This window comes from Trachemys scripta, chromosome 2, assembly GCF_013100865.1.
Source record: "Trachemys scripta elegans isolate TJP31775 chromosome 2, CAS_Tse_1.0, whole genome shotgun sequence".
Classification (NCBI taxonomy): Eukaryota; Metazoa; Chordata; order Testudines; family Emydidae; genus Trachemys; species Trachemys scripta.
In genome coordinates, this window is record NC_048299.1 from 131888397 (window position 1) to 131913433 (window position 25037).

Below are 25037 nucleotides of genomic sequence, written 5' to 3' on the forward strand. Positions count from 1 at the left end.
GATCTGCAAACATGGTCCACAGATCTAAAGCAGATATCTGCAGATTGCTGGGCTCTACACATAAAATTTGGATACACATCCATCCACAATCATGTTGCAGATATCTGCAAATTTGCAGGTCTCTACCAATGCCGGCAGACGTGGGCCATCAATGGCTCGTCCCCATAGAAAAAAGGAACGACGACGCCAGCACCATCTCTGCGTCTGTTACGGTGAGTCAGGTCACTCAATTTCTGCCTTCCCTCTACGAACTCCAAGAAGTCAGGGAAAAGAGCTCCCTCACATTTCAGTTTTGACTGGAATGCACTTAGAGCCCTGCCCAAGGGCTCTCCACTTCTAGGTGCTGTTCCAGTTGCACATACCTGGGGTGCCCCTACAAAATCCCATCTTACCAGCCCTGATTGAAGCAGTAAGCTACACCTGAGTCATCGATGCAGAGGCAGCCCAGATCCTGCATATTCCCCTGAAACCTAAGGCCACTCATGACCTTACAGAGATTACCTGATAGCTCCCCCTTGTCTTCTGATCCAATAACGGAGGAAACAGCTCCCCTGGAGACTATAATTCAGGGGCATGGGGAAATGTTACAGTTTAATGTGATCCATTCACCATACTTTCCCCTGATCATTGGTATCTCCTGACTGGTCCTCCACAATCCACTCACTTGGTGACAAACACAAAAAGTCCGTTTTCTATCAGAATTCGGTGGACAACACTGATGGAGAGACCAGGGGTTGCTGTCCCAACATCCAAACCTCGAGAGACTCAGATGGAGGTGGCTGTCCAGGCAGAACCTTCCACTGAAGCTACATCTGAACTTCCCTCAAAATACCAAGACTACAATGATGTTTTTGAAAAGAAGAATGCGGAAACTACTTCTGCATCAGAATTACGACTGCCCAACAGAGCAGCAGCCAGAAGGAAAAATACTCTCTGCATGAATTTATGCCATATCAGAACCCGAGCTGACAGTGCTCCAAGAGTACCTCCAGGAGAACCTGGCTTGAGGGTTTATCTGCAAGACAACCTCACGAGCTGGCGCATCACTTTTTGTCAAGAAGAAAGATGGCAGTCTCCAACTCTGTGTTGATTACCGTGCATTGAATCAGATAACTATCAGGAGTTGTTGCCTGCAATTTGATTCCCGAGTTGCTGGATTGTGTGGGGGCTGCCCATATATTCATTAATTTGAACCTCCAGGAGGCACAGAAGCTAGTGTGAATTGGGACAGAGGACAAGTGGAAGACTGCCTTCCAAATCTGCTATCGTCACTATGAATATCTCAAAACACCCTTCGATTTGACCAATGCCCTTGCTAACTTCCAACATTTTATAAACAAGGTGTTCCAAGACATACTGGGACTCAGATAACATATTGATTTTCTCCAGCTGCCCTGAACACCACAATGCTCATGTCCAAACCGTCATGGAATGCTTATGGCAGCATGGCCTTTATGCAAAGCTTGAGAAGTCTGCCTTCTATCAGACCTTCAGAGTTCTTGGGCTTCATCTTATCCCCAGAAGGGATCCATCCAGAGAGACCCACGCAAGGTCCAAGCTATACAAGATCGGCCAACTCCCCACACAGTATGCGTCTTGAAATGCTTCTTGGGATTCGCCAATTTTTAATCAATGATTTATCCTGAACTTTTCAAAACAAAACTGAGCCCCTTACTACTCTCCTCCAGAAAAACGTCCAATTCCATTGGTCTCCCAAGGCCCAGCATGCATTCAATCAGCTAAAACTTGCCTTTACTAAAGCACCCATATTGGCTCATGCCAATATTACATTTGCCTTTGTTGTAGAAGCTGACATCTCCAGTACAGTGATTGAGGCTGTCCTCTCCCAGTGACGTGGAAGTTCACCCCCAAAGAACTAAGCTACAAAATATTTGATAAGGAACTCCTGGAGATAAAAACCTACTTTGCAGAATGGCAGCACTCCCTGGAAGGAGCTTGTCAGCCATTCACGTATTCACTGACTATAAAAACCTGGGAAATCTAGACAAGGTGAAAGCCTTAAACCAACAGCAGCTTCAGTGGGCCCAATTTTTCCTCAACATTCAATTTTACTATCACTTACCACCTGAGACCTAAAAATGGCAAGGCGAACGCCCTGTCCTAAAGATATGGTACCAACCCACGAGGCCCCATCCAGGAACCAACCTTCATTCTCAAATCCCATAACTTTCTCAGTGCAGCTTGTCACCACACTATACTCAGATTGATATGCTCTGCCTCAGGAATTCTGCTTCATTAACATGCTATTATCCACAGCAGCAGCATGACTCCCAGGAAATGTCACATGTGTAAGAAACTGTATCTATGTTCATGGGTTGCAGTCCCATAACTATGCTACAATATTCCCCTAGCAAGACATTTGGGGTGCTTCATTACCCAAAGACTAATATCCTGCTCCTTTTGGTGACCCTGGATGCGCCTGATGATGCAGTGATTCATTGCCTCCTGCGATATTTGTGCCTGAACCAAGACACCACACCACTAGCCCTGCAGTCTCCTGGAGTCTTGGAGACCCCATCTTGACATTGGGCAGCCATCACCCTAGACTTTATTACAGAATTACCAGAATCCAACAATTTTAAAACAATTTTGACAGACATGACCAATTTACTAAAATGGCCCACTTCATCGCTTTCCTCTCCTCAAGGGCCAGCCTAGCTCTGGATTAACCATGTAGTCTGTCTTTACGGCCTTCCAGAATGCATCACCTCCAATCAGGGGTCTCAGTTCATAGCCTGGTTCTGGCACAACGCCTGTTGGGAATCCACACATCTTTCCTCTGCTTACCATCCCCAGTCCAACGGCCAAACAGAAAGGGCCAACCAATTTTTGAATAGTATCTGTGATGCTGCAAACACCAGCAGGACGATAGGTGTTCACTTCTTCCCTATGCAGAATTTGGCTACAACAATGCAGACCAAGCCTTAAAAAAAAAAAAAAAAACACATCAACAAAGGATACCATCCCGATTCCACACACAATTACCCGCAACATCTCCCAACCCAGCCACCTGAGACCTAATATAGCAGAGATTCACCAGGACCAGGCATGAGTATGGCTCTCCACCCAGCATCTGTGCACAAACAGACCTGCTCGCAAGCTGGACTTTCGGACTAATGGGTCAGATCGCCCCCGTCCCGGTCGTGATAATAGGTCAAAGAAAACAAAAAATGTACACCAAACTTACAGGATGGGGGACTATCCTGGAAAGCAGTGACTCTGAAAAAGGTTTGGGGGGTGTGGTGAATAATCAGCTGAACATAGGCCCCAAGTGCAATGTTGTGGCCTAAATGACTAATGCAACCCTCGGATGCATTAACAGGGAAAACTGAAGTAGGAGTAGAGAAGTTATTTTACTTATATATTTGTCACTTATGCAGCCACTGCTGGAATATTGCATCCAATTCTAGTGTCCACAATTCAAGAAAGATGTTGGTAAATTGGAGAGGGTTCAGAGAAGAGTCAAAAAAATGATTTAAAGGTGACTTGATTACAGTCTACAAGTACCTTCGTGGGGAAGAAATATTTAATAATGGGTGTTTGATCTAACATTGAAAGGTATAAAATGAACCATTGGTTAGAAGCTGATGCTAGACAAATTCAGACTGGAAACAAGGTGTAAATTTTCAACAGTGAGGGTAATTAACCACTGGAACAATTTACCAATGGTTGTCGTGGATTCTCCACCACTGAAAATCTTTACATCAAGACTGAATCTGCTCAAAGAATTATTCTGGGGATATTCTATGGCCTGTATATATCGGAGGTCTGACTAGATGATCACAATAGTCCCATTTGGCCTTTGAATCTATGAATGAAAAACAGGGAAATTATGGCACCATACAGCCCTGGATTAATTTTAAGCCTTTTAACCTCCCTACTCCCCTTTTCTTTTGGGCATAAAGAAATAATGGGAATAAAAATGCTTCCCTTTTGAATGAGTTAACTCTAACTGCAATAGTAAAGCAAAATCTTCCCATAACAATTATTCTTGAGAAAAATCTCTGTAAAAGAATAGGAGAAAGAGTCAGAAGTTGGTTTAAAAAAAATAAAACTAAAGAGAATAATCTTTTTTTAACATTATTTCTAGGCCCCATGGTCCATAGAAAAGGCACAATTTAAACTATGGTAGAACTCAGAGTTACAACACCTCGGGAATGAAGGCTGTTCGTAACTCTGAAATGTTCATAACTCTGAACAAAATGTTATGGTTATTCTTTCAAAAGTTTATAACTGAATATTGACTTAATACAGCTTTGAAACTTTACTCTGAAGAAGAAAAATGCTGCTTTTAACCACCTTAATTTAAATGAAACAAGCACTGAAACAGTTTCCTTACCTTGTCAAACTTTTTTTTTTTTCTTTTAAAGTAGTTTACATTTAACAAAGTACTGGTTGGTTTGTTTTGTCTCTGCTGCTGCCTGATTGCATATTTTTGGTTCCAACTGAGGTGTGTGGTTGAGCAGTCAGTTCGTAACTCTGAGTTCTACTGTACGCAGGGTTGAGACCATGCTTTTCTATATCTTCTCAGATTCTTGGAATAATAATATTTTATATCTGTGGTTCTTAACCAGGGATACATGTATCTCTGGGGGCAGGGGGTATATAGAGGTCTTCCAGGAGTAGGGAGACCAGATGTCCGGATTTTATAGGGACAGTCCCGATATTTGGAGCTTTGTCTTCTGTAGGTGCCTATTACCCCTCACCCCCTTCCCAATTTTTCACACTTGCTGTTGGGTCACCCTATCCAGGAGGTACATCAACTCAACTAGATAGTTGTCTAGTTTTACAACAGACTATATAAAAATCACTGGCAAAGTCAGTACAAACTAAAATTTCATACAGACAATGACTTGTTTATATTGCTATATATACACAATACACTGAAATGTAAGGACAATATTTACATTCCAATTGCTTTATTTTATAATTATATGGTAAAAATGAGAAAGTAAGCAATGATTCAGTAATACTGTACTGTGACCCTTTTGTATTTTATGCCTGATTTTGTAAGCAAGTAATTTTTAAGTGAGGTGAAACTTGGGGTATGCAAAACAAATCAGACTCCTGAAAGGGGTACAGTAGTTCGGAAAGGTTGAGAGCCACTATTTTATAGCACCCAATAGTTTGCTATGAAATAACGTTGTGCCAATAGGCATCTCAAAAGTTTAAAGGAAAATTTAAATTCTCCATGTACAATTGATTTTTAAGCTTTCTAAAACAGCATCAAAACTCCACTTGAGAGAGGAAGAGGTAGACACTTGATCCTTGCAAAATGTAACCACTGTTTCAGAAAAGATGCAGACCACTGTATACTTTGTTTGGTATTTGCAGTTAAGCTGTGTTCAGCACCAGTTCAGTTGCAGCCATTGCTGTCATCTATTATCAGTAACAAGTAATTGTCCTAAATGCAGACAAGGATTAACCATGATGCATTCGGTCAGCAAATTCTTGCCTATACACAATGTCACGCCACTCTATATTCTTACAGCCATTATTTTTCACTGATTGGTGGACTCACTCTGTAGTGTTTAGATGTGCATTTGGCATGTACATTTATCAAAAGTTTAGTTCAATATTGCAAGGTTTGAAAAACTAGTTATATCCTAGTTGAATAATCGTTTGGGGTTTTTTAAAGTCTCATAGGGATTATCAATACAAAAACACCCTCCTATTCCAAATGTCCAGAAACACTACTCACACATGACAAAATGCAGCAGCACCAAAAGGACAAAATGCTATTTACTAGGTAACACACACACACGATTAGTAGAAAAACTACATACCTTACTGAGCCCAACTGTAATGGCTTCTTTTTAAGTTGTACATACAAAGTCTACTTTGAAAATTGCAAATAGTATGTTAAGTACTTTAAACATTTTCTATTAATTTTAATCAAAATATGTCAGTCTTGTAGACTGTTTTGAAAACAGCAATCACTGTAATTATCCAGGGGGTTTAAAAACAAATGTCGGGATTTGTAAAATTTGAACTGCTTTTCAGTTTGGTGGAGGGGAGGGGGAAGGCTAGTTGGTTTTTCAAAAACAAAACAAGTAAATTAAATTATGTGCATTATTTAATTAAAAAAAAAACTTTGCCAAATCCCTTTGTTACATTCTAAATTTAGCATCTTAAACCATAATAGCTTCTTGTGCCTGGTCAGATTATATACTTATTGCTTTTAAATGAGTATAGCACGTTGCAGAAATAAGACTCAAACTTGACAACTTCCACGTGTTAAAAATCAAATTTTTTTTTTTTTCTGGTCTGTATTAAAGCTAATTTCCTCCGACCCCTCTGAAAACATTGTATTTTATTTTTATTCGTTTGTAGACTTGGAGAAATTAATTCAAAAGGAAAAAGGACATCATTCTAGAACTCCACCCAAAACTATCCCATCTGCTCTGCAGTGCCTCAGTCACCTTTATTTCTCTCTACCCCCACCCACCAAGCTTGAAAAGCACAATTAAACTTTTTATCCTGCATTTAAGCTTTTTTACAAGTTCTTGCCTTTCTATTTTAACACACAAAATTATTATTATTCTGTATTGCCCTTTTAGCCCCATTTCTAAGTAAGGGCCAAATCCTTTGAGGTGTCAAGGACCCTCAATTTCCCACTGAAGCCAGCTACTGTTAGTGTCATTTGAACATTTTTGTAATTCTGATATTTTAGTTACCTAAAAAGTTTACTTTTAATCTAGCGCTCTCTTGCTCCCTACACTGGCCGCTCTTCCACAGAGACCAGAAATTCCAAGTTTCCTATAAATTCTTCTTTTGGGGGTGGGGTGCTGCTGTGGTCCCCCCCGCAACAAAAGCAAGGCTTCCTCCCACTAAAGCCAGATCTCAGTGGATACACAGATTGGTTAGGACCATCTGGGTGGAAAGGACCTGTTATTCTACACTTGCTCCAAGCTTGCCATACTCCCTGATGGCATAGCTCATAAAGCCAGAGTGCCTGAAACACCTGACCACCCATTCTTCCTCTCCAACCCCCGTGGTGTGGAAAAGCAGGTGAATTAACATTGACAGGGTCAGCATGACCTTGTGAACCCTTCCACAGAGTTGCTGACATGTGTGGTGCTGGTGAGTAATGTCACAAAGGCAACCCCTTGCAACACTCTCCTCTTCCATGCTTCTGTCAACTGAATATGCTGTCTCTTGTAGGATACAATAGATTATTTTGAGGTATAGCAGTTACCTATTTAATGTGTATTACCTATGTCCCTCATAAAATATTACAGTAATTGTTCAAAACATGAGTATCATCACTGTAAATTGTAGGGGTTTTTTTTGTTTGTTTTTTGTTTTTTTACACAATTACTGTAGCATGCGGTGGTATATTTTTATAGGATATATTCAAGAATTATGATGTGTTTCTACATCACAACATTTGTGAAAGAATCAGATTATTCCAATGACGAGTATATGGACACTTATCTTGGAAAGACTTTAATGGGACTGCCTGCCCACCTCCTAGATTAGACCTTAAGACACTGGACACAAATGCAAACATATGAAAGCAATTAAGAAATGGGACAAAAAGGAGAAATATAGGGTCACGTGTAGATCCACTTAAATGATCAGAATAGACATTTTAAAGAAAGATGGAATTTATGTTTAAAAAGAGGCTATCCTGCCTAATAAAAGCAGATAATTGGTCTTTTATAATCAATTCAAAGAAAACCACTAGATTAGCAGTAACTGAAACTCTTATCTAATGGCTTGTCAGTGACCTGTATGAAGTGAGTTGGTGGTTTCAGTCCAGCCTCTAGTATACAAGTGTCTACATCTTAAAATTACAGTCCAAATTTTCTGAAGTGTGGTCTGCTGAGCATTTCTTGTGGTACACCCCAGAATGCTAGATGCTGAAACGGTATTAGCTTCTCCTTGTTTTCCACAGTTAAATATTATTCAGAGAAGCTAAATATACATTACTTTCCTAAAATTAATTTTTTTATATATGCAATTGCTGTTTTGGGCACAGGCATGATGCATGAACACAAACAGGAAAAAATATAATGTACTATCAAGAATATGAGGGAAGACCATCCATGAAATAATCTCTCAATTATATGGGCCACAGTATAAATTGGTTAGAGATTGGCCGTATCATCAGAAAGGTCAAGTGCTGAAATGGAATGGGGACTCAACTCTAAACCTTGTCTGCACTTTGAAAATGCTCCATTGTTGACAACAGACAAAAGCAATGTGTGTAGCTGAACTAGTGTTAAACATAGTTCAAGTGCAAGGCTTTGCCTACCTTTGGGAATTGAAAAAAGTTGTGCACCAGTGCTATTGCTGGTAAAATTCCCCAGTGTAATGTGGCCAAGCATGGCCAAAGACAAACCATGGTCAACACTGTTTCAGCAGCACTGGACATAACTTGTCCTTGTCTACGCTTAGCTAAACAACATTTAACACCAATTCGGCTACACTCATTTCTGACACCCATTGTAAGCAAGAGGCCATTTCATAGACAAGGTATTGGATGCGATCTCTGAAGGACATTGCAGAAGCACATTTCCAGGGCAACATGTGAAAGCTTGCACTGTCATTGGCTATGCTGTATCAGTTCTGTGAATAGAGAACTTTGGTCTTCATGCCTATGAATCTAGGAGCTTTAACAGCTATTAAAAGTTTAAAAATAGCATACTTTGTATTTCATTAACATAATACCATACAGAGTTTAATTTGGATTTAAGAATTAATAATGGCAATATTGCAATTTTTATAATTAGTTCTCTTAAATTAAGTGATGCATATTCCATAGGTATTTGACTATTTACTTTTTGATACATGAAACATTTTTCCTATTGTATTCTGAGTGACATTTTAGTTGAAGCTGAGGATAATCTAGAAGTCAAAGAACTATTTAAAGAATTTAAAAAGGAAGTCACGGGGTGCAAGAATTTAAAAAGGAAGCCACAGGGTGTGCAAGTTTATGCAACAGGTGATTAAGTGAAATAAAAACAAGCATATTCAAAAAATAAAAGAACCAATTTTAGAGTGATTGTCTTTATGAAGATCTGCAGCTTTTAAGCATGGGTGCTAAACGCTTGTGGTATTTTAATGTTAACCCACACCTTTCAGACTGCACATTGTATGAACTGCAGCAAAGATGAATTCTTACTGGCAGGGAGAATATACATAAGATGTTTTAGGTGAAAAAAAGATATACTTGCATGCTGTTAAAATAATATCTTACAATGAACAAACAAGCACTATTCACAAAAAACATTCACACTTACTAAAAATGACCTCTTCATTTAATAAATGTCATGAGAGAAACCAAATACATCAACAAAGATCACTATGCCACTGCCATGTCCAAACTATACAAAACCTGATTGACAATGTTACATATATAAGATGAACCTTCAGTGACCATGACTGCATCTGCACATTTAGCTACTGTACACAAATAGTAATTTACATATTTAATTAGTCATTTGTTGCACAAAGCACTGCTAACATTTTGTTCAGTAATTTTGAAAAAAATCCAAGTCCCTATATCATGCAGAGATCTTCAGTTCTGACCCAGTTTGCACAAGTGACAGGTAATTATCCTTGCAGTTGTCTATAAATAATTATGCCATCCTAAAAAAGCCTTAAGAAAATGCATTTTTTAAAATAAGATTATCTAATATAAATGCAACACAGAAATGTTGGATCAACTGTATGATGATTAGGTAACTCATGTCTCAAACACCAGCCAACAATGAACTGTTCATAGGACAGCAGCAAAGGACTGAAGACTGGATCAGTAAATACAGAAAGGAGAGGGAGAGTAGAAAGCAAAATAGCACACATTCCACTCTAAAAGTGGCAAAATTATATTATAACAGTTGTATTCTGTTACTAAAGACAAAGAATTGTTTTGGAACTCCAACATGCAGCATCTGTTCAAAAGACAGAAATCTTAATTCCATCAATTCTATGCCACAAATGCAGGTCAAGTGAAGAAATCTGGACATTATTTTTCATACTGCAGAGGAAGCAGGTTCAGCAGTTTCACTGGTGATAAAGACATGTCAAGAGTGTGGTAATCAAATACCCATGTGTGAAAAAACTGATCTCTGCAGCCCTAAACTATTCTATATGGGGTGCGATCAGGTGTATAAGTGATAATGCCCCAAAATGCTTCCTTTTATACAGATGCCACTGTGTAAGCAAACACACTCAGGACTTATTGTTAGACATTTCTCACAAGCATCGGTTTATCCATAACATATGGATGAACAAGTTAGGTTACTTGTGCCCTTTTATTTCCTTGATTTACAAACAATGCTCTAGATGGATAATATAAAAGAGAATAAGTAGATTTTTATATATTCCAGTTTTTAAATACAATACAACATAAAATACATAGGAATAAACATTAAACATAAAAACTTTGTTTTAATCTTAATTACATATGAGAAATTTATCTTCTCATACTCCAAAATTTATAAAAGTGTGTACTGGAAATGTGGGGTTCCACTGTTGACGAGGTCTGAAGACCTCGTCACTTGGCTGGCAAACTATGGGGACTACAGATACACAGATTACCAATTCTTCTTATAAAACCTCACTTTGAACCAAAAGGTTAATCTCAACCAAGTCAAATCACAAGTTTCCTTGATTCCAATAAACCTTCAACTGAATCAAAATAATTTATTCTTTACCACAGCCCATGTCCCCATTCCAGAACTCCCCCACCCTACCCCCAAAAAATGTATACGGGGAAACTTCCTGGGGAGTTGCAGCACCAGCTCCTGATTTCACCAGCTGTAGAATATTATTGGTCTGCAGACCCCAGATTTATCACAACAATGTCTGTTCATAAATAAATAAGGGGCATATGAGGTCCCCCAATTTACATTTGCATGTAGAGTGCAATCTCTTTTGGTATGACTGTCCAATTTGCTCTTTATACATTTGTTGTACTGTTCTTGAAACATATAATACAAATTTGTAAGAAAGGAAATAAACTAAAGCAGACCTGAACAACTGCTGTCCTTGTTGAATTAACATGTTAAGGAATGAGCTATCTACATTCACTTACTTGCAATTTCAATAACTGATCTGAAAATTGGGACCTTTGCTCTTTTTAGGCTTAAAACTAAACTAAGCACAGCAAAGAACATATATATATATATAATTTATTTGTTACAAGAAATTCAAAAACATCTGATAACATATCAGCACTGGGGAATGATGTAGATGATCATTTGGAGGAAATTCACACCCTATCATCACACCAAAAACTATCATCATCTTTATGCAAGGAACTGAACAGGGAAGGAGTGGAGGGGAGAAACAACCATCCCAACCCAGATTAGGCAGCAGGATTATTGTGCAGCTCCTCCACGGCCGTTACTTTTAACTACAGACTGGAATAAAGGATGCTATCCTTCACTAAACCCTTTGGGGGAGCTATGCTTAAGTGTGGATCCAGTGTCCCCTCTCTGGCCTGCCTAAGCATAACAGCATATTCAGAGCCAGCATACAGACTTGCGTGCAAGGAGTGAAGAGGATCCCATTAGCAGCCAAACGTACCTACCTCTCCTGCATACAGGAGTACTATGGAGGTTCCTTGGTACAAAAATGTGTGCCAGGGAGGATTTTATTCTGATGAGCCTCCTCTATACCAGGAAATCTTAGCTCAATTTTTAAAAAGTCGAGTTAGCTGACATGATGCTGAACATGACTTATTCTTGTCTACACCAACTGCAAAGTCGTGGTCACCATCACATCAGCTAACTAAAGTGATACAAATCATGTTTAAGCACAACATCTCCTCATGTACGCAAGGCCAAAAAGAAAGGGTTGTTTTGTGGTTAGAGGATAGCCTGAGACTTGGGATACTAGGTTCTGTTCCCTGCTCTGATAAAAACTTCCTGGGTGACAATGGGGAAGTCATAGAAGACCAAATTTTCTAGGGTAGCTATGAACGACACTGTACATACCAGACTGAAACATGCAATTCCCCTCCTCAAATATGTATGTGCACTTTTGTAGAAGGAAGAGATAGCATGCTACATGAGGGCATATGCAAGGGCACATATCTCTCTCTAAAAAATTGGGCTTTAGCAACCAGGTCAAATAGCTCAGTTTCTTCCTCATAACATTAAAATAAAGAGCAGATCTGCATATAGTGTGTGCGCACATTCCAATACAGGCATGCAAATCCTTATGTATATGCGACTTGCCTATAGGCATGTACCAGCGAGGTTGTTTACAGTGTGTGCGTGCACATTTGAAAATCTAGCCCAGCAATATCTGCCTACCTCACAGGAGTGTTCAGATCTAAACATCATTAGTAAATTGCTTTGAGATATTTGCACAGTCAGCACTATATATGACAACTATTATTAGAAGATTTCAAATACGGAGAAGAATCCACTTTCCTTTAATCACAAGTCTTAATGCATATAAAATACTTTATCAACATATATCGGGGTGGGCAAACTTTTTGGCTTGAAGGCCACATCTGGGTGGGGAAATTGTATGCAGGGCCATGAACGTAGGGCTGGGAGACTGGGTTGGAGTGTGGAGTGTGTGAGGGGGGTTGTGTGCAGGAAGGGGCTCAGGACAAGGGGCTGGGGTGCAGGAGGGGTCTCAGGGCAAGGGTTTGGGGTGCAGGAGGGGACTCAGGGCAAGGGTTTGGGGTGCGGGAGGGTGTGTGGCGTGCAAGAGGGGGATCAGGGCAGGGAGCTCAAAGCAGGGGGTTAGGAGGCTCAGGGCAAGGGGTTGGAGTGCAGGAGGGGGCTCAAGCAGGGGGTTAGGGTGTGGGATACACAAGGGGTTCAGGGTGCAGGCTCCGACCCAGCGCCACTTACCTCGAGCGGTTCCAGGGTGGCAGCGGCATGCAGCGGGGCTAAGGCAGCCTTCCTGCCTGCCCTGGCCCCACGCTGCTCCAGGAAGTGGCCAGCATGTCCGGCAGTGGCTCCTGGGGGTGGGGTGGGGAAGGTGGCTCTGCCGCCTGCTGCTCTCACCTGCAGGTACCACCCATGAAGCTCCCATTGGCCGCGGCTCCCCATTCCCGGCCAATGGGAGCTGTAGGGGGCAGTGCCTGCAGGCGAGGACAGTGCACAGAGCCCTCTGCCTCCCCTACTTTCCCCATCCCTGCTTCCGGGAGTGGCGCGGGGCCAGGGCAGGCAGGGAGCCTGCCTTAGCCCTGCTGCGCCACGGGGCTGGCAATCCTGTGAGCCGGGTTGAAAGCTCTGATGGGCCTGATCCTGCCCGCGGGCCGTAGTTTTCCCTCCCCTGACATATATGCTATTTCTTTCAGCATTTTATATGTGTTTCTTACAATTTGTACTCCTTGGGGAATTCTGCACCAAAAAAATTAAAAATTTTATAAAATTCTGCATATTTTATTTGTCAAAATAACACAATCCTGTCAGTTTTAATTATTTTGGTAATTTATTTCAAAATACCTGTCAGCAAGTATGTCTGTAACAATACAGACAACAAAAAAGGTTCAGGAAATGTTTTTTGACAAATAGATTCCTTACTAGGCATATTAATACAGAACTTTGAGTAATAATTCATTTAAACTGCAATACAGAAACGTATTCCCACACCCCTCATAAGCAATGCAGACGTTTGGATGAGTGGGGTAATGGAGGAGCTGAGGGAGAGAGAAGCAATTGCTGGGAAGGAGCCTGGATCCTCCTCTCCATGTGGCCCTTAACCCCTCCCTCCCATCCCCAGGTTGTCCTGCACTCCCACTCAGCCACTCTCCTCCCCATGTGTCCCTGCACCCCCACTCAGCCCCTGGCTCAATGCTGTCACCCCACTAGCTCCTGTGCCCCCGCTCCAGTCTGTCCCCCAGAGCACTTTTGAACCCCAGTCTATGTGAGCCCCCAGCAGCTCTGTGTGCCCCGTTCTGTCTGTCCCTCCATATCCTGTGCCTCCTCACCTGGCCCTGCAGGCAGAGTGCTGTGAGGAACACAGACACTGCCACCTCCTGCTCTTCAGCCGGCTGAGCCAGCCTGTGAGCCGGCTGCCCTCTGTCCTGGCGCCATAGCAGCCCCTGGTGAGCGAAAGGTATAACTGTAGCATCTCTCCAGCTGTTTTTTCTATGGGGGACACGAATTCTGCACATGCGAAGTGGTGCAGAATTCCCCCAGGAGTAAGTTTGATTTCATGGTATCAGGTGGAAAAACTTTCTTAGCATAGTCTCCATGCATACAGACACTTCGGATGGATGATGAATTGCTGCTTCCTCTTCCGATATTTCTGTCACTGTACTCTTTCAGGGGATGAGCAAAGAGGCTTCACATAATGACCAAAAAAAAAAAAAAAAGCAAAGCACAAAAAAACAAAGAAGAAGATTACACTTGTTTTTTCTTGAGAAGTCTAGCCAGCTCACCCACCCTCCACCCTGTCCAATATAGAAGCTGTGTAAATGCAGATATACTTCCTCATGTCAATTAATGTTTAATGTAGTGTTACTGTCAACAACTTTCATGGACTCTTGCTCACTCTGAGTAGTGCACAAAGTCACATTGAGGCAGATCACTTTATCCCACAGCGGACTGTAAGCCATATAAATCCTTATCTGTCATGTCTCTAGGTAACGTAAGCCATAATTGCAGCAATATGATGGATTTTACACACACACACAAATAAATACAATATATCCACACATATATACAGAATCATTCCTTCCCCCGTAAAATGTATAACAAAAGTATGCATATTTGCAGAGGCAAAATTAACTGTGCCACAAACAATTTTAGCCTGTGTGAGCAGTGTTTCTAAACAGCAGCAACTTTTGAATGTAACAATGTAAGTCCATTTACACTTGTAAATTACGCTACTGTATAGGCATGGATAAAAAAATTGGAAACAAAACACAATGAATGGATAATATACTATAGTGGTATTATATAAACTAATTGGTTTAAGAAAATTCAGAGAAGTAAAAGAATAAAGTGTCTCACCGTCCAATACTCATTTAAACCCATTAAAAGATATTTACATCATTTTTATTCATCTACAGCAGTGTTTCCCAAACTTGGGATGCCGCTTGTTTAAGGAAAGCCCCTGGCGGGCCGGGCCGGTTTGTTTATCTGCCGCGTCCGCAGGTCCAGCCGATCGCGGCTCCCACGGGCCATGGTTTGCTGCTCCAGGCTAATGGGAGCTGCTGGAAGCGGCAGCCAGCATGTCCCTTAGCCCGCACCGCCAAAAAATGGGGTTATAAAAAATAGAGATAAGAATGGGTCAAACTACAAAGAGTTTACAAAAAGAAGGCCACAATCTAAACAGTACGTACTAAAATCTTCTCCCCTGTACAAAGTCAGAGTGAACATAATAACCCCCTGTGAAAATACGGTCAAGAATGGGAGTGGGGATTATACCCCTAGGCAACAGAATGGTAGTTGAGCTGCAATTGCTTCCAATCTCTGCCTGCACACTCCTTCCACACAGATATAAAATGTGTGATGACATACAGAGGTGAGGGGCGGGTGGGGGAAGCACAGCATTGTCTGCTAGAATTAAACTATTCTCCCTGACTGCTTCCCCACAGCTTCCTCTCCACCCCCATCTGGGCTGTTGTGGCAACGGATTTCCCACTCACCCCTTTGGCTGATGCAGTGAGAGATCCCCCTCCTGTTCCAATCTACTTTAACCATGGATTACATAGCCAGTAGAACTATCATTCACACCCCTGAATCTTTCCTAGTTTACCCCCACCCCTCAATTCCCCCTGCACAATAAAATGGATGAAGCCCCAAGAAGCACTGATCTGCAGTGAAAGCCAGGTTTTCTTCATCCTGGCTCTCTCTGGCACTAGGAATGTAGCATGAACTAGAAATTCTGACAGAACCATTTCACTTAAATATCAGTAGCCATACAGTAGAATGCAAGCTGCCAATAAGACCATCAAAACCAACAGTATACATGAGTACAACAGAAAAAACAAACAAACATTTTTTAATTAAAGGAGCAGAGGTAACAATGGTTGCACCCATCTACAAATCTACAGGTTCAACCCAGATCTGGTCAGATCAAATGTCCTTATCCTAACTGACTATTCCTTATGCTCAGTTATGCTCAAACTCAATGACAAATGGGAAGCCCTGTGATGCTCTAAACAAATGCAACCATCTCTACCTGAAATGCAGAATTTAATATAATTATCTTATAACCTAACCAGCTTTAATGCTATTACCAATACTACCCTTCATCATTTTATTATACAGCTTGGTTAAAAACAGGTCAACAAGGCATTATGGCCCTTCCGGATTGTAAGCAACCATTGTTACAGAAACTGGATCTGACAGATCTAGAAAATGATGGCACAACTTTATAATTATTTTCTTAATGCAAGAGACTTACCTGCTATAGCAAGTATAGTAATGTATGTTCTGAATTGGGAGTGTTTGGGCTTCAAATGAGTTATGTATCACCTATCTCGTAAGCCAGGAAAGAACCCTTTAGTCTAGCCTTGGCACTAGAACATTTCTCTCCTTTCAAATTAGCAAATGACACCACATTCCCGTTAATTAACAAGCACAGGCCTATATTTTTGTATTCAACAGAATATTTTCCTGTGTAGTGTGATGCTTAAGAAAATACTCAAGTTCTTTCCTTATGATTTGGTCTGCATACTATTTAAAAAATGAACATTTCCAAGGTCATACAGCACTGAATGCAGTTGTCAATAATCCACCTGTTTTTTTGCTTTGTCTCTTACATGCCTTACTGAGGAGGAAAGAGGATGATCCTATGGGAGAAAACATAATTTGGTGCCCTATTCTCACTTGTATTAAAAGATTCAGCCTTGAAATATATGTATATATACGATGCTGGATGTATGAACACAGAATACATGTAAGATATGGTGATAGATGTGGGGATTTTTTATGCACTGGTGCAACCACGGATCAAAGAAGATTTGAAACACAAGTAGAAAAGTGTAGAATATTCCTATGGGAATAAATTAGTTAAATTATGAAGATTTGGGGGTGGAGCATGTGGGGTGGTTTTGCAACACAATGCAAACATGCCTATTTCAATTATAAATCTTTGTTTATACACAAAGTTGACCTAAACCAACTAGAAAAGACTGAGTCAAGCACAGACAATATGCTTGCTTCTGCACAAGACACAAAATACCGAAAGCCCTTATTCTGCAATAGGCTTTTAAGTAAGGCTACTGATTCTGCAACACACACATATGCTTAACTTTATGCCTATGGCCTCATTCCCCTTGCTATCAACTCCACATCAGTGGACCACTTTATCAGTGCAGAGCTCATTTCCCGATTGGGGTCTAATTTCATGAGCTTCACTCCCCTCCCCAAAATGTGTTGGAATTCATGTGCCCCCCTTTATTTCAAACCCAGAAGATGAGATTTGGTGCCTGGGTGAGTCTAATCCCCATAACATGGATTTGTTGGGAAGGGAAGGGAAAGGAAAAAATGATGAAAACAAAAGCAGGGAGGAAACATTGTACTCTGTTCAGCTCTGGATGTTGGACAGAAAGGTGGGAAAGGAAGGGAATAAAGTGCTGAGGAATCTCTCCCTTGGATATCATGGCGATATTAAGGAAAGGCTGGGGTCTCTCCCAAGGGCAGGAGGGGCAGAGTGGGGTGGGTCTCCCGCGTGGGAAGGGGGAGGGAATAAGGTGTATTGGGGAGAGGAATGGAAAGGGGGCAGACTGTCCTCATGGGGTGGGGGAGAATAAGGGGAGGAGGTGCATGGGGGTCTCTCCCATAGAGAACGGAAAACAGGGTGCACCGGGCACAGGCTCTGCTCCCGGGGAAGGTCTGCAGGGGAGCGCGGTGCGGTCTAGGTTTGCAGAGGGGGAGCAGCTCTTTCCGAGCGGGGGGAGGGGGGGGTCGGGTCTCTCCCGGGGCCGGGCGGGGCATCGCCCCCAGGCTCTCTCACCAGAACAGCAGGTTGGCGCAGACGAACCCGCCCAGGCTGCGGAGCGGCCTCTCCCAGCTCAGAGCAGCCGCGATGCAGCCGCCCAGCGCCAGCCCGGTCTCCCCGAGCAGTGCGGACGCGGCCCCGCCTGACACCTGCTCCGGCTCTTCATCTCCGGCCGCTGGCACCGGCGGCTGCTGCTGGAGCCTCCCAGCCGCCGCGCTCCGAGCCCCGGGGACCTCCCAGCCGCCGCCCGCCTCTGCGCCCTGCTGCTGCCGCGGCGACCCCGCACTCGCCATGTCTCGGTGGCGGTTGCTGGGCGCGAGCTGGGAGGGGGCGGGGCGAGGGCGCGGCGCCCCGGGGAGAGGCGGGGGTGGGCTCCGCGCGCACAGCGGCTCCCTCTGCCAGGCACCGGCTGACGTCACCGCGGGGCCGGTAGCCGTTGTCACCGCAGGGGGGAGGAGCCGGGGGGGCTTGCGCGAGGCAGGTGCCGGGAGGGGCGCGCGCGCAGCTGAAGCGTTTCGTCGCCGTTGCCGGCCGCAATGCCCAGTCCCAGTGTGTGTCTCTCCGGCTCCGCCCGGAGCAGGGTAACGGTGCCGCCGTCACCAGGGGAGCGATTGTGTCATAAATCTGCTTCCTGAAGCCCGCTGCCGCCTGGATCGGGATGGGAGCGGGAGGCCGCGGGGAAGCTGCCCGGTTGGGTTCCGTGGCTTGGGAGCGGGGCCCGGGGAGCGGGGAGGAAGGGGGCTCCCCTCGGGGCGGCCCCTGAGCCCGGGCGCTAGGCACAGCCGAGCCCGAGGGCCCCAAAGCTACCGAGAGCGCTGTGCAGATGCGCTGTTATTGAAGTGACAGACCGAGCCGGATGTAAGGGCAGACTGCGGTTGGATGGAAGTGTCACAGCTCTGGGCACCGCCAGGGAACTGCAAGGCCAGAAAGTTGGCAGATGGTCGCGCTGGGTGAGGCTCGTGCCGGGGTAGGGCTAAGCGCGTGCCTCACAAAACTGGTTTGTTACCATGGCAACTTACCACACCCTCGGCCTTCAGCCACTTCGTAAGGGTGGTGGTGTGCTAACCGCAGGGAGGTCTCAGGAGAGGATTGCAGCAGTTAAACTCAGACTGAGGGGGGGCTGCGCCCTGTGCTGCTCCTGCCCTGCCCCGTGGGGCGGGCCCTGCGTAGCTGCAGGAGGAGCCAATAGTCAGTGATGGCTCCAGCTCCTGGGTTGGTCTACTGCTTCTTAAAGGGTAAGCTTGCAAGAGCTATTAAATTATACATTTGTTAGGGATAGAAATATTGTGTAATATGTGCCTCATATGCCACCATTGACTGGGCTCATTTGCTCTGCACCATCCAGGCTGCGCTGGCAGCTCTAGGTCCTCTTAATGTGTCTTGGCATTAGGCACAGAAAACTATTGGTATTGGGTACCAGCCCATCATGTTGGTGGGGGCAGAGCAGCATGTAGATGGGACAGGAGTCACTTCTTCTAGGGTTCAGCTTGTGTTGTTATTCACTTTGGTGTGGGGGAAATTAGGAGAGGTTGGACCTTCAGACTGCGTTGCACCGTGGTCTGGTGAAGGCCAGTAGAGAAGTGTAGGGTCCAGAATTGGTGGAGGTTGTTGGAGCCTCCATTCTGGAGAGCAGGATGCAATCCTCTTTGAAGGAGGCTTGCATAGACAGCTATGTGTTGATGGCCCATTAAGGATACTTCACTGTAATAATGGGCCATAGAAGAAACTCATCCCATCTAGTAAGCCTTCCTGTGGATGCCTCAGCAAGAATATGGGTAATGGCTGCCCCTATTAGTCATCAAAGCATGCAAGGACATGTGATATGCTCATGTGAGCCTGTACTCCATCTTGGGTCAGTTACTTTCCACAAACAGAGGCTGTGAGCTTTGTTTGAGATGGTAAAATTCCATGCACATGGCAGAGGCTATAAAAGACCCCTGAGATATCTCCATTTTGCCCCTTTCCTGCCCTGATTTGCTGGACTGTGGATTTATAACTAAAAGGAGCTTTTTGAACTATGGGCTGAGAACCTTCCAAAAGAGAGAGAGACTTTATAAGCCAGCAGTCTATTCCATCACTGCTACAAACCTGATTATAAGGACTTTGCAATTATTTGTATGTATATGGTCTATTAACCATTATTATCTCTCCTTTTATTATTAAACTTTTAGTTTTAGTTACTAAAGGATTGGCATCGGTGTGATTATTGGGTAAGATTTGGGTTATATATTGACCTGGCTATGTGATCGATCTCTTGGGATTAGAAGAATGCTATGTATGATGAAATTGGGACAATGGCTGTAATGCCTAAGGAGACCGCATCTTTGATTTTTTGCTAACCAGTGTGGTAAGATGGAAGTTTACTTTTGTTTCTGCCTTGGTATAATCTAATGATAGAAAAACCACCAGTTTGGGGTGAGTTTGACTTATTTCTCAGCAATTTTTTCTGAATTTGGCATCCTCAGCTGTGACTCACTAAGGCACAGTGACACTTGGATACAGTACTAAAACAGTACAACTGATATCTGTTGGTACTCAACTTCTAAAAATCAGGCCACTTTGAAAACATGGATGTAGGTGCTTAACTTAAAGTACTCAGGTTTGAAGATTTTTGACCTACATACAAAAGATACTATGTTTTATGTACATTGCAAAAAACCCACAGATGTTAAAAACCAGGGCCGTCCTTACCCATATGCAAACTACGCAGCTGCGTCCTGCTTCAGCGGCCAACCCAATCCCCCAGCCAGCTGAGCTGGCCAGGAAAGCTGCCCCCGCCTCTGCCCCACCTCTTCCCAGCCCCACCCCCACTCTATCCCTTCCCCCGAAGTCCCCACCCCTGCTCGGCCCCAGCCCTACCCCCACTCCAGCCCTTCCCCAAAGCCCCCACCCCTGCTCCGCCCCAGCCCCATCTCCACTCCACCCCTTCCCCTGAGCTACGTACTGGGGGACTGCAGCAGGGGTCGGGTGTGCCCTGCACTCACCAGGCGGCGGGAAGTGGAGTGACCCAGCCTGCTTCGCCGGCTCCCAGCCGTGCCACCAGTGAGTGCTGGGGGGCAGTTCCTTCCTGCCCCCCAAGTTCCAAGGCTGGGAGCCAGGGGAGCGGAGCAGAGTGGGCTGGGGCCAGATCACTCCACTGGGGCTGGATTACTCCACTTGGCTGACCTGCAATCACCAGGCGGAAGGAAGTGGAGCGACCTGGCCCCAACCCGCTCTGCTCCACCAGCTCATGCTGGGGGGCGGTTTCCCCCCTGACCCCAAGCCTGCTCCTGGGCATTCCCCCCCCCCGCGGAGGCCTTGGGTGCTCTTGTCTCCGCAGAGGCCTGGGGTCAGCCCCCACCCCCCTGCGTGGGGGTTGCATAGGGCACCAAAATGTCTAGGGATGGCCCTGTTAAAAACAGAGGACATACAGAGTTAAAACTGTTCTTAAACAGTACACCCTATACTGACTTTTCCCTATACTACTCTCCATCCATTGGTGAGACCACAGAAACTGACAGTATGGAAAGGACCTTGCCAGTTTCTGCCAAGAGAATATTGACACAATACAATTTGACCTTCCTCCTCACCTCGGCTTGCTACTCTTCCTCTCCTTCAAATTTTTTTCTCTCCTGTCACAGACACATACATTTTTCATCTGCTTTCTTTCTCTAACCCTTCCACTTGCCTCAGTGATGCCATTTTATCTCCAGATCTCCCTTGCACTCAATTATCCCTTCCTTGCACTCGTCCTTAAATTCTCTTCTTGGTTCTTTCCCTTCACAATATTAGCATGTTTTAACCTCTATCATCTTTTAAAAAAAAAAATCCTTGACCTCACTTGTCTCTCCAATTATGGCTCCCACTTTGCCTTCATCTTTGAATGTATTGTCTATGATTACATTGTGGATTTCCTCTCCAGTTCATCCAATCTGGGTTCCACCCCTTGCACTCGACTGAAACCACTTCCACCAAAGCTTTTAATGGTCTACTCTAAGCCAGAGCTCAGAACCAGTACTCCATCCCTGTCCTCCTTGACCTGTCATTCACCTTTGACACTATCAACCATGTGTGATGGGTTGTCATGCCTGGGGTGCAGTCTGGGAGCCGTGAGAACCACTGTGCCCCTCTAATCACTCAGCTGGGCTGGCCCTGCTCACACTGCTTTGCTGCTGATTCAGCCTCTCCGGGCCCTGTTATCACTCAACATGACAGCAGATGGCGCTACACACCCAAACTAGCTACCTGAGTGCTTTACCTATGCCAATCAAAGCCAGGCAGGAGACAACAACCAATTTCCCAGCTCCTCCCACCTTGCACCCTTGCTGGAGTATAAACCCCAGAATTATACTGTTTTACACTGCACAGGGATCTGTACAAAATAAGCTCATTAATATGTTCGCTTTCCCCTCAATGTGGGAAAGGTATGCACAATTAGCTTGTGTTAGCCAAGCTGAGATTTTTCCCCAGACACTTCACTCAAAGGCACACTGTTTTAGATAAAGCATAAAACAAGTTTATTAATGACAGAAAGATAGTTTTTAAGTGATTACAAGTGATAGCAAACAGATCACCTCGTAAAAAAACAAAACTGCAAACTAAGCCTAACATACTAGATTGCTAATTCATATCCAATCTATTTATCACCCTGACTGGTGTGACGGGTTGCCCTCTTTAAGATGCCACCTGATGTGCTGAGATACCACTGAGCCCACCACATGTTCTGCCAGCATGAGCCCCCTTTAACCTGTCTTGCTGAGCCAGGCTCTTAAGCCTCCTCTAGCACACACAGGCAGGGCCACACCCCGCTGCAGAAAGACACACAGATCAGCTTCTGGAAAGACTCCGCTTAAGGGACTTGCCCCAGCACTCAAGTGCCCATTACTCTTGGAGTGCAGACCCAAAGGGAAGGCATGCACAGCATCTCTCCCCCCCCCCCATTAAGATTTGCACAAACTGGGTTTCAGAATAAACAAAAAACAAGTTTATTAACTAGAAAGAGTAGATTTTAAGTGAGTATAAGAGATAGCAAACAGAACAAAGCAGATTACTAATCAAATAAAACAAAACACGCAAACTAAGCTTGATACACTAAAGAAAAAGGTTGCAAAATGTAATTTCTCACCCTAAATATTGTCACAGGTAGATTACAGAAAGTCTTGAAAGGCAGCTGCACTGACCTGCAGCTTGAGACTTCAGGTATTTCCACTCACAGACTGAACGCCCTCCCAGCCTGGGTTCAACCCTTCTCCCGTCAGTTCAGTTCTTACTTCCAGATGTTTTTCAATGTCTCTTTGGGTGGGGAGGCCGAGGAGAACCCTGATGATGTCACTCCCCTGGCTTATATAGCTTTTGTGTATGGCGGAAACCCTTTGTCTTCCAGTGGAAAAACACTGGTATTCCAAGGGGTGGGTCCAGTACCAGGTGACCCAGACCCATGTCTCTGCAGGGCTGTGGCAGTCATTACTTGTATGCTGTCTGGAGTGTCCACAAGAAGACTATACTCTTTCACAGTCCATTGTCTTTGCTAATGGGCCATCAGCCCTGTCTGGCTTTTCCATTGTTGTATCTGAAGAACTAGTTGTGGATGACACTCAAAGTAGCACATTTGAAATACAGATACATGGTCAATATTCCTAACTTCAGATACAGAAATGATACAGGCATACAAATTGGATAATCATATTCAGTAAATCATACTCTTTTCAATGATCGCTTACATGAGCGATCTTGCATAAAGTATATCTCAGTTATGTCATATCCATATCATAAGCATATATTCATAAAGAATATGGGTGTAACGTCACACAAGTAGTCTACCAAGTTTCCATACCCAGGCTAGAAATCCCTTTAGCCTGGGATCAGCACTTCCCCCAGTTCAGTCTTTGTTCCTGCCGGAGGGAAAGGAGGCTCGCTGCCAGCTCCCAAGGAGGGACAGCCTGTGCTCCAGGATCCGGGAGCCAGCCAAGCCGGGATGCGCCCCGACGCCCAGACCAAGTACGTCACAGAAGGGGAACAGACCAGAGGACCCCCTGAAATGGAGGATCCAGAGGTTATGGTAGGAAGTGACCCAGGGAAACTTTAGAAGAAAACAGCATTAGAGCCGCACAGAGGCTTGGCTTGTTTTGGGCGGATCCCCGAACTTGCTACTAACAGGGCCCAGGACCCGGAGGAAAGGGTGGGTCCGGGTCCCCCTACCGCTCCCAGCCACCTGCCCCCTTGGAGGGGGAGTGGCCCAGCACAAAAATTACATGGACTCCGGCCGCTAGGCCGCACTACCCTGCCTGCGAGGGGGGGTCATATGGACTCTGGCCATTGGGCCACACAGCTCTGACGTTTGGGGTGAATTACGTGGACTTCGGCCATTAGGACTCACTACCTGGACAGAGGGGGTGATTGCGTGGAGAGAGGCCATTAGGCTGCATCTGGCCACCTGCATAGAGGCAAACGTGCGGACTTGGAGTGGCAAGGCTCCAGCAACCCCGCCCCTGCCCCAAAGGGGCGGTAAGGTGCTAGGCCCGACACCGATACCAACAAAAACAAAACTAAAAGACTTGTCAGAGGTTAGGTTACTGGTGCCCTAATATCACTGCTTGTCATGCTGACCAATATTGCCTCATTGTTTTCTTGTACTCCCCTGTCAGTCTGTATTCATCTGTTTTCTCTTGTGTCAGATTGCTCTTTAGGGCAGGGACTATCCTTTTGATTTGTGTTTTGTTCAGCGCCTAGCACAATGGGGTCCTGGTCCATGACTAGGACTCCTGAGCTCTATGATAATACAATATATAAACAGTAATAATATAGCGGTTGATCTGCTTCACGGTTATAAACAACAAATAGTACACTGAGGCAATCATTCCCAAAATTTTATCAAGGGCCTAATCCTACAAAGGTGATTAGCGCACTAAATACCTCACAGGACTGGGTCCTGTGACTCAGGGCGTTACCTATATGTTGTCACGCTGCTTGTGAGTGGCCCAGATGGGAGCCACAGGTGCCTCACAATGCTTTGCTGCTAAGGTTGCAGGTCAGGGGGGAGACAGCCCCTTACTGGTCTGGATTGCACTTGGGAAGGTCGTATGCAGATATGTAGTACAACATGCAAGGCTGCACCTCAGGCCCCTCTACACTTGGCTGGTCTCAGTTTACTCACCAAGCTGCCCTTA

At 44.4% G+C, this 25037-nt stretch overlaps 1 protein-coding gene across 2 annotated transcripts in view; it reads right to left on the bottom strand.

Moving 5' to 3' along the window:
• The window catches only part of RETREG1 (reticulophagy regulator 1), a 128511-nt gene extending 109478 nt beyond the window's left edge, over positions 1 to 19033 (bottom strand). Inside the window, exon 1 of one of the 2 annotated variants that reach the window (XM_034761569.1) lies at positions 18912 to 19033. Coding sequence is in view for 1 of the 2 variants with exons in the window: in XM_034761568.1 (XP_034617459.1) it covers positions 17908 to 18185 (278 nt within the window). In the remaining variant the exon portion in view is untranslated. Of the gene's footprint in view, positions 1 to 17907; positions 18201 to 18911 lie in introns of those variants that run through there. The other variant, XM_034761568.1, reaches the window with a different exon arrangement.
• Between the last annotated feature and the right edge of the window lie 6004 nt (positions 19034 to 25037).